The 11214-nt window shown below is 39.0% G+C and overlaps 1 protein-coding gene across 1 annotated transcript in view; it reads left to right on the top strand.

The window, feature by feature from the left end:
• The first annotated feature begins 3810 nt into the window (after positions 1 to 3810).
• LOC114461228 (mothers against decapentaplegic homolog 6-like) overlaps positions 3811 to 11214 on the top strand; it is a 33005-nt gene continuing 25601 nt past the window's right edge. Inside the window, exon 1 of the mRNA XM_028443153.1 lies at positions 3811 to 5052. Within this exon, the coding sequence (XP_028298954.1) occupies positions 4353 to 5052 (700 nt within the window). The 5' untranslated portion in view covers positions 3811 to 4352. The remainder of the gene's footprint in view (positions 5053 to 11214) is intronic.

Raw genomic sequence — 11214 nt, 5'->3', positions numbered from 1 at the left:
CACACCTACAACCACACCTGTTGATTTACGTTCCTGTCACTCAGTAAACGTCGGGATGTCCATTAGGCTGAACTTCCTACCAGGCTTTGATAGTGCTGTGAAAATATGAACACTAAGCATCTGTTTTAAAACGGAATATTCCCACGCCTCGTGTGACGCCCGAGGATGCACAAGTGGCTCCGGGGGAGCACTTAACAGTGAGAGAAGCCCCTCTAAAACCAGCCTTCCTTACGCAGGACGCATCTCTGAATGGGATTAGGTTGCATGAAAACATTTCTGACAAGTGAAACCTTTTGTAGCGTCTTCCTCAGGCCCTATTTTGATGGCATGGGGTGCAAATGTCAAATAACTTGAGGAGGGACACTTAACAGTTTGGTTCCTGCTGCAAGGACAAGCTAAATCTGAGCTATGTAGTAAAAGAGATACCAACAACATATCATTACTTGTACATAAGCTTAGTATGTTTTCATTACTATTTCCTTTGCAAAATCTATACTAACTGTAAAAGAAGCAGCACAAAAGCATGATTTTTATGGTGATTGCTCTAGTTGCATCACTCTTAAAATGACTAATATTGTCAATCTAGGTTCACATGTATGAGCAATTTGCCATTATTCTAAAAACTCATTAAAAAAAATTTTTCTCATCAAAAATACTAAAGAAATTTGTATCTATTCTAAAATACAGCCACATGCATTCAACTGTGTTGTGTGTCCATTCAATCACCATCCTATAAGTGATGGGCTAGTGGGATTGCTTAAAGGTGCAATATGTAGATTTTTCAACTTTTAAGTATGTCTTAAATACCTCAAATAAAAAAACGAGTGTTAAGAAACATGTCCTTAGCTGTCACCTGTACATTCAGTGAACAGGAGCAGATATGGCGAAATGTCAGTTTTACTCATTAATATGCCAATCACACATATTGCACCTTTAAGATGATCAACTTAAAGGTGGAGCAGCGGCTCTACTTCATGCTCCTCCGGGATGTCGGAGCTTCTCACCTTTTCTGTAAGGGAGAGGGGAACCCAGTAGCCACCCTATGAAGGAAGATCATTTTGGCCAATTGTACCTATGATCTTGTTCTTTTGGTCATGATCCAAAGCTCATGACCATAGGTGAAGGTAGGAACAAAGATCGACCGGTAAATCGAGAGCTTTGCCTTTTGGCTCAGCTTCCTCTTCACCATGATGGACTGGTGAAGACTCCACATCACTGTAGACGCCTCACCATTCCGCCTGTTGACCTCCCGCTCCATCCTTTCCACACAGTTGGGACAGGATCTAATCCACAATCCAGAGAAGGCACTCCGGCTTTTTCCGGTCGAGAACCATGGACTCTGCTTTGGAGGTGCTGCTTCACACATGACTGCAAATCAATCCAGTGAGAGCTGAAGGTCAAGTCTTGATGGATCCAACAGAACCATGCAGTGAACCAATCCTTAGGCCACCAAACCAGTCTCCTCCAATGCACTGGCTACACCTATAGAAATTCTGACTAAGCTCGCTGGAAACGGAGAAATGTAAACAAAGCTCTCTAACGGTTAGGACCCTGCTGAGGGTGTAGAGCTGGTTCATATTTCCACGACCAGGACGAAGACTGCATTCTTCCTCCTCCATCCCTCCCTCTTCTCCAAAAGATGGACTCTGCTGCAGAGTCGTGTCAACCATGACAGCCCAACAACATCCAGGGCCTTGAGGAACTCCAGGCAGATCTCATTGACTCCGGGGCCCTGCCACGCAGGAGCTTTTTAACAACCTTGACAACCTCAGCCCCAGAGGTAGGAGAGTCCACTCCTGGGTCTCCAGGCTCTGGTTCCTCACTGGAAGGCGTGTCTGTGGAATTTAGCAGGTTTTCAAAGTATTCCTTCCACCGATCCACACTGCACCCGACCCCAATTATATAAATATATATTTATTATGATTATTTAATATAAATATTTAATATGACATTATATAATACTATATGATGATATGAAATATTATGATATATAACATATCATATTGAGACAGTATATATATATATATATATTGGTCTATGGGTGTAACATGGGTTTCATGTGTTTGTGTAAATATTCAGTTGTTGTCTGTGAGTTGTAGTTGAACATTTCCAGTCCGAGCAGTGCAGGATGTTGCGTCTTTAAGAGTTAAGAAACTTGAAACCGTGTTTGCGCAACAATCAGTGCGGCTCCGAGCCGCCAAAGTGTCTAGACTAGACTGGCACATGACGGCAGGATCCAACCAATGGCTCCAGAGAGAGAGAGAGAGAGAGAGAGAGAGAGAGAGAGAGAGAGAGAGAGAGAGAGAGAGAGAGAGAGAGAGAGAGAGAGAGAGAGAGAGAGAGAGAGAGAGAGAGAGCGAGAGAGAGAGAGAGAGAGAGAGAGCGAGAGAGAGAGAGAGAGAGAGATTTTTAATTTCAAAATAAAAGTACATCATTGCTTTTATTTAACATTTGTTTTGTAAACTGTAAATCTTCATTATCCTGGTACACATGGAGGTAGAATTGTGTCTTTAATATTCAATCCAAAGAAACAAAAAATTTTCTATCAAAGAAAAAAAATATTTGACACCCAAATAACTGCATTTGAGCACGTTATGTTTTTTGATTGAATAATTAAGACACAGTTGTACAATATGGCCCAAATACAAAAAAGATGACTTCAATAAAAAACAACTTTTCAGTAATAATAAAACATTTTCAATCAAATAAATAAGTGTTCAAATGCAATTATTTAGGTATCAATTTTTTTTTAAAATTTGAACACTTTTCTTTGATTGAAAATATTATTTTATAGTTACATATATACTGTAGATGATTAGGTAGGTAGATAGACAGATTTTTAACATTTCACCTTTTTGTGTGTACATTGTTCTGTCACAGTTGGTTTGGCAATGTAAACTTGTTTCTCATGCCAGATAGAGATAGATAGATAGATAGATAGATATAGATAGATAGATAGATAGATAGATAGATAGAGATAGATAGATAGATAGATAGATAGATAGATAGATAGATAGATAGATAGATAGATAGAGATAGCTAGATAGATATAGATAGATATAGATATAGATATAGATAGATAGATAGATAGATAGATAGATAGATAGATAGAGATAGCTAGATAGATATAGATAGATATAGATATAGATATAGATAGATAGATAGATAGATAGATAGATAGATAGATAGATATAGATATAGATATAGATAGAAGATAGATAGATATAGATATAGATGACAGATAGATAGATAGATAGATAGATAGATAGATATAGACAGAAGATAGATGGATAGATAGATAGATATATAGATAGAAGATAGATAGATAGATAGATAGATAGATATAGATAGATAGATAGATAGAGATAAATAGATAGATAGATAGATAGATAGATAGATAGATAGACTTTGTTTTAGACTTGTAGTCCATATTATAAACAGACAATATATACAAACTACATGAAAAATAATATATTAAAAGAATGTAAAAATGATGTGTACTTTCACTTAAGTATTGAAGTTGTGTACATTGGCCACTTTTTTTTTTACTGTAACTAGAGAAACCGATGGATTTGTCATGGGAATATATATATATATGTATATAAATACGATTTTCTTATTTAATCAACTTTTTGACTTTAACTTGTTTGGGCTTTTACTTTGAAGGTCAGGTAAAACAGCATCCGAAACATCCTGTCTAACTTGACAGGTTCAGGGTGCGAGTGTGCGTGTGTGCGTGTGTGTGTGTGTGTGTGTGTGTGTGTGTGTGTGTGTGTGTGTGTGTGTGTGTGTGTGTGTGTGTGTGTAGGGGGAGTGGAGAACAGTCTAACTCTAGCTCGCTTTAAAACAACTTGTGCGCACGGAATGCGTCCTGGAGTTTGGCACCACGGACCTGGACCATCTTTCTCTCTCTTTCTCTGCTGGATTGTTGCATCCACGGCTGCGATTATAGTCACTAATGAATTAAAATTGTGAGGATTAATGAAGAGTTGGAGCGAGAGAAAAGTTTTGCTCGTCTAAACTTTGGAACTTTGTTGAACTTTGTGCGCCTCGGACCCGGGTATTCTTTGAATAAGAGTTTGGACATGTGCATGTAGAATGGTTTCACATTCTCTGGAGGGAACTGAAGGATTTGATGGAAACCTGACCATGGGGTGCAGCAGTCCTCACACGTTTGGAGATGTTTAGCGTTGAGTGAAACTCTCTAATGCACCGGGAGGAACGTGACACGGTGACCACCGGCACACCGCGCGCACAGTCCCGGTCCAGCGCGACGATCTTAATTCGATGTGGCATCACTCGAGGAGCGGACGAGACCGACAGGACTCCTCCAACACTGCCTAAGGTGTCGCATGTTCAAGTCCAGACGCTCGGGTCTTGTACGACGACTCTGGAGAAGCCGTCTGCTCAGCACCGACAGCGACGGACGGGATGGAGGCAGGAGAGGTGAGACCGGCGCGTGCAGTGACAGACACACGGGGAAGCTCCGCAGACACGAGCAGCGGTCGGTGACGCACAGCGATCCGGGGTTCACGGGGGAGGCGGGAGACCCTACGGAGAACGCTGAGAGGGGTGATGAGGAGGAGGAGCAGCCCGACGATGACCGGGGCGCCATGTGCGTGCCCGAGCCCCGCGGACAGGAGGGCGACAGCGGGACGGTGACGTGTTGTTTGTTTGGGGAATGGGACATCAGACCTCGGAGCCCTCACGGGACCCCGAGGAAGGACGGAAGTGACCCTCGGAGACGTGCGGGGGCGGAGGAGGATCTCGCGGGCGCTGCGCACGCGTTTCTCAAGAGACTCAAAGAGAGAAGTCTGGAGGTTTTGGTGACGTCTGTGGAGACCAAAGTAGGGGAGCCCGGTGAGTGCGTGATGGTGCCGTGCGCGGAGCACCGGGTGTCTCCGCAGCATCTGATGTGTCGGTTGTTCCGATGGAGCGAGCTGCCGGTGGGCGCGCGCCTCAAAGCGCTCAGCCACTGCCACAGCTACGGTACGGAGGATGGAGCAAAGGTCTGCTGCAACCCCTACCACTACAGCCGCCTCTGTGGGCCAGGTGAGGACACGGACACCGGGAGGAAGGGTGGGTGATGGGTGCTGGGGGTCACTCAACACTGCAAGGGTCTCAAACTGCTGGCCCTTGGGCTGCATGCGGGCCACCTTCATTGGCCTAGGCGATATATCGAGAGTCAAAATATATCGCGATTTCTATTTTGACAATATATAAAATTACAATTTCGCCTATATTGATACATTTTTACATTTTATGGCTTATTTACTGTTAAAATACTAATTTTAGGAGTCACTGCTTTCACTACATCCTAGAACGACATGAAAAGCATAGTTAAATGGATTACAGACCTTACAGACCTTCCCTTGTACAAGTCACACTCCAGAACTCACTCACACATACTGTCTCTTACAGGAGAAAAAGGCCAAAGTTGTACATTTTGTGCAACTGTTTGTTAATAAATGTGACTGTGTGGAATTTGGCATCAGTAAATTTAACCCTAGAAAGACTTTATTGAGTTAAAATTATCGAGATTTATATGGTATACAGTATTGACATTTTGAGAAAAAATATATTGATATGAAACACTAACATGTTTCCGCTATTACTGGGCAATATATCGAAATTCAAGATATATCAAGATTTCTATTTTTGCGATATGGAAAATTACAATATTGCCTGTAACAATATATTTTTATTAGCTTACTTTGTATTAAAATACTCGTTTTAGGAGTCGCTGCTTTCACTCATAGACTGTAAAAAGAATGAACAGGACAAGCTCCTCTAAAAGTGAAGCCTTTTTACAGCTTCCCCTGCTGACTGGCTGCAGTATAGGTCATAAACCCCGCCTCCTCAACGTTAACGGATGGGATATGGGTCAAATTGTAAAGTTAAAATACTCGTCACATAATTTTTTTTCTAAACCTAAACTCTGCTGTGATCATTAGTTATTATCACCCTACAATGTGTTGAAGTGCTTATTTTTCTGTGGTTATTTGAGCTTGAAATACGGGATTTGACATCATATATTACGATGATTGACAGCCGATGATTGGGCAGGATGCTGAATGGGCGGGGCGAGTTACCAGGGCTCCTCCCGCAGGGCACTACTGCGCAGACTCTGGCTCCAAATGACGTAAAATTTGAAAGATGGCTGAGCCGTTGAGTAGGAACTATGGAGGACGTCACTCACATCCATTCCTTTTACAGTCTATGATTTCACTACTTCTCAAAGCACGAACATTACAGTTAGATGGATTGCTGAGTGCGTCCTAATCCAGACCTTCTCCTAAACAAGCCTCACTACAGAACTCACTCTTACATGCTGTCCCTAACAGTAGAAAAAGACATTAGTGGCAAATATTGTGCAGCTGTTTGTTAATAAATGTGCCTGTGTGGCATTTTGTATCAGATATTGTCTTTCTGGAAAGATTTTGAGTTAAAAATGTATAGATTTATAACAAAAGTGGCCATTTTGAGAAAAAATGTTGAGATTTGAGTTTCGGTCCGTATTGCCTAGCTCTACTGTAGTTGTGTTGCTTCTCTGCCCTGGGTGCTGGGTTCTGTGTGAGTTTGCATGTTCTCTTTCTGCTTGTGTTGGTTTTCTCTGTTTGGCTCCCCACCTTGCACCTGATGTGAGTGCAAATATAAGCTCATACAGAAAATAAATTAAAAAATGAAAACTCCTATTAATGAAGTCAATTTTTGCACAAAATTGAAGCAAAATATACACTAATAAATACCAATTTACACTAAATATTTGTTATTTCAACTGTATTTTATATTAACTTTTAGTCCAAATAGAGAGATTTTTTTGTTTGGTGTTGTTCCAGGTTTTACTCTTTCTTTTAAGCATTTGAAAGAAACCAGTGTTGCCAGTGGCCCCAACACAGTTTGCGACTTCTGCTCAACAACAATGGTTTCCTATCTTCTTCATCTTAGCCTTTTTTTGACAAATTATACCCCTTTATTATCTCATCCCTGTGGTGGAATAAGTAGAGAAATATATTGTCTACCTGCTTTTGATTTGAAGAAATAGCTGATAAAATGAGCGCAGATGCCTTTTTAAATAGAGATTGATGCACGTTTTCTTGTGCCCTCTGCAATCTGCCCATGTACCTTTAGGGATGTGCATACCCCTGGTTGGGAAACATTTTTCCAGTAGGTTTAATAATATACAGAGACTTGTGCACGTCCATCATCCTACAGAGTTTATGTAATTCAAAGAGAATCTGTAAATTCACTTCTTTATTTCATGTTTGATGAGCTGCAACATCAAAGCTGTCATTAAATTAATGGGAGTTTCCAGTAAATAAGCATGGCCTGCGTGCCTGAGGCCTGCAGAGAAAGAATGCTGTCATTGTTGAACAATACAAGACAACAACACACAGACAAAAATTAAAAACACGCTCAGAAAGATGTTTTATCCCTGATAGTGGCCCATGTTGTTTTCTACAGGTTTCCTTCCATGTGTTCCTGCTTGGGCTGAGATTACATCTACTTTAGTTTTATTCTCTTCACTTTCTCAACTCTACCTCTGGTCCCTCTCCACATTCCTGACGGATTACACACTTATTTAAATCTGTGCAAAAAACTCTGCTGCTGCTGCTGCTGCAGCTTCGTCCAAACTAAAGGTCGCTGTTAAGTTGCACTTAGGCTCTTTTTTCCTCTGACAAGGAGGTCCTCCTCTTGTTATTTAGGCGAAGGAGTGCCGATAATATACAGTTTGCATAGCGCTGGCGCCAGACTGACTCACTGGATATCTGACTGACTGAGGACTCCAGCAATTACTGGGTCTGCTCTTAAAGGGGCCGCAGCCACAAAATCCATGCAGTGGACTGAAGCAGCACCACTGCTCACTTTTTGCACAACAGCAATGAAGTCAAAGCTCAGGGAGAAAAACGAAACACAGTTTGAGTCCAGAAAATAGATCCACTTTGCAAATATTTAGCAATAACAAACACCATGCACTGCCTTCAACTTCTTATTTGAGCTGACTCACTCACACACACACACACACACACGCACACACACACACGCACACACGCACACACACACACACACACACACACAACAGAATAATGAGTGCTGCCAAGAGATTAAAAAAAAAAACGTTGAGCAATTCATTAGTTATGCTTTGTTATTAATTGTTCTAATTACTCTCATTTTTAATCTCACATAAAAATTGGTGAGAAAAGCCCTCAACTTGAGGTAGAGCTGGGCAATACATGGAGATTTAAGATATACGGAGTTTTCTGTTTTGGCGATATAGAAATTGACAATGTCGCTTATATATATATATATATATATATATATATATATATATATATATATTTTTTTTTTTATTTTTATTTTTTATTTTTTTTAAAGTCAAGTTTCAAGTCAAGTTTATCTCTATAGCATTTTTTTTCAGCACTGTACAGGACAATTCAAAGTGCAATGAAAACTACATTTAAAAATGAGTCAAAATCAAAACATAAAACAATATCAATCAATAAAACAAGATAATCTCAGATTAAATAGTGTGACTGTTTACTTAAAAGCAGTGTCGAATAAAAATGTCTTTAATTTTGATTTAAAAGAGCCGAGAGTTTTATAGCTTTTTTAGTTTTAGTTTTAAAATACTTGTTTTAGGAGTCGCTGCTTTTACTACTTCTCTGAACAGCATGAAAAGCTCAGTTAGATGATTATTGAGTGCTTCCTAACCCAGACCTTCCCCTAAACAAGCCACACTACAGAACTCACTCACACGTGCTGTCCCTTAGATGACAAAAAGCCAAAAGTAGAACATATTGTGCAGTTGTATGTTCCTAAATGTGCCTGTGTGACATTTTCGTGAGCAAATCTAACCCAGAATTCTCTTTCTGGTTGGACTTTATTGAGCTAAAAATATCAAGATTCATATTGTAAATCACCATTTTGAGAAAAAATATTGAGATATGAGTTTTGGTTTATATCACCCAGCCCTAGGGAATATTGCTGTGTACTTTTATCAATTTCTAAATAATAGAAAATACAAATTCTCCTTTCTCATCAATTTTTTAGCGCGTTATTTTTATGTAATTAATTATTCATAATTAACACGTTAAAGTCCCAGCCCTGAGAATAATAAGTCTGACTGATGTTATTCGCTTCAAGATGTTTCAAGAAATAGACAGGACAGTAATGTCTCATCATGAATATGTCAAAACTTGCTTACACACACACAGAGACATAAACATTTATTAAAATGTAATTATGTTATAGGCCTTAACCCACATTTTCCATGGAAGGATTTTATTGCAGTTGTGGAAGAGATAATTGATTCTATTTATTGTTTTTTGTCCCATAGTTGTTATGGTGTGGCTGATGATGACATGATATTATGTGTGCTTTCTTCATTGATTCTGATAATAGTTGTGAATGGAGCCTATGTTCACCCTGCAGCAGTCCATCACATGGTTAACACACACACACACACACACACACACACACACACACACACACACACACACACACACACACACACACACACATTCCATGCTTGTATATTCATAGTTAAGTAAAGTCACCAGTTTTAGAGTAGGTCGTGTTTAATGTGTCAAATTTCATAAATAATAATAATAATAATAATTTCTGTACAAAATAATTTTAGGCTCCTAAAAGATCAGATTTATATATAGTTATGTTCAACAATTGAGGATCTGAAAGCCCAATGATCTTCTGTTTCACAACCATATCGTTAAATTGCAAGATGTTTAAATGAACTTGGCAGGTTGATTATTCAGATTAGCAATAATTACTGTAAATGTAATTATGTAGCATTTTTCTAAATCCCATTTATCTTCTCCACCTTTATTTTTGAGCTGTGTGATATATGGATGTGAAATGAGTGGCTGGAGGCGAGTGTCATGGCTAACGTGTGACAGAAGGATGGAGAAAGGATGGATCCAGGATGAAAGGAACGTTTTCTCTGGTTATAATGTGAGCTGCCATGGTGTTTGCTTTGGAGACTGTCTAACACACTGAAAGCTGAGCTGGAGGCTGTAGAGATGAATCTGCTGATGTTTTCATTCAGAGTGACCTGGATGGACAGGAATAATAATTCATACACAACATGAACTGCTATGATGGAGCAGTGGGTAGATATACAAAGTGAGATATTGTATTGTTGTAGTAGGGCTGGGCGATATGGACCAAAAGTCATATCTCAACATTTGATCACAAAATGGCGATATACGATATAAATCTCAATAATTTAAACTCAATAAGGTCTGACCAGAAAAATAATTCTGTGTTAAATTTGCAATTACAAAATGCCACATTTATTAACAAACAGCTGATCAATATGTTCCACTTTTGTTTGTTTCTCCTCTAAGGGACAGCACGTGTGAGTGAGTTCTGTAGTTTTGCTTGTTTAGGGAAAGATCTGGGTCTCGGTGATCATTTAACTGAGCTTTTTATGCTCTTATAAAAAGTAAAGAAAAACAACGCCTAAAACAAGTATTTTAATAAAAAAAAAACTTACATATGTCGATACATCGCCCAGCCCTATGTTGTAGATCAGTGTTCTTCAACCTTGCGGTTGGGACCCCATGTGGGGTCGCCTGAACAACGGAATCAACTGATTTAGATTCTTATTATTTTTTAAAGTAATATTGTTTTTCAAATGCACGTCACACACACAATAAATATCAAATAACTGTATCCTATATTTAAACTCAAATCTAAATATAAATCTAAGAAAACCTCTTAACTCAATCTCCATTGTTATACAGAATCCCACATGTTGACAACAGACATTTTAGACATATATAAATTTGTTCCAGACATATCAAAACCATTGCATGTAAAACAATACAAACACATGCATTTATAGTGATATATAAATAGAAGCCAATAAAATAAATATATGAATAATACATCTGTTTCTTATGAGTATACATATGTGTAAGTCATAAGATTAAAAAAACTATAACTAACGCACACACACACATATCTATGTATAGATATATATTATATACATACATACATGAATACATGTATAACAGATATATGGTATAACTTGTTGGAAAATCAAGATACAGTAAATTCATGCATCCATCCATGCATGCATCCATCCATCCATCCATCCATCCATCCATCACTTGATTAAAACTTTTCTAACATTCCACACTACAAAATAAGTAATAAAAGCATGTATGATTCGTGCTGATATAGTATCGGATC

This window comes from Gouania willdenowi, chromosome 3 (genome assembly GCF_900634775.1).
Source record: "Gouania willdenowi chromosome 3, fGouWil2.1, whole genome shotgun sequence".
Classification (NCBI taxonomy): domain Eukaryota; kingdom Metazoa; phylum Chordata; class Actinopteri; order Blenniiformes; family Gobiesocidae; genus Gouania; species Gouania willdenowi.
This window is presented reverse-complemented; position numbering and strand designations above follow the sequence as displayed.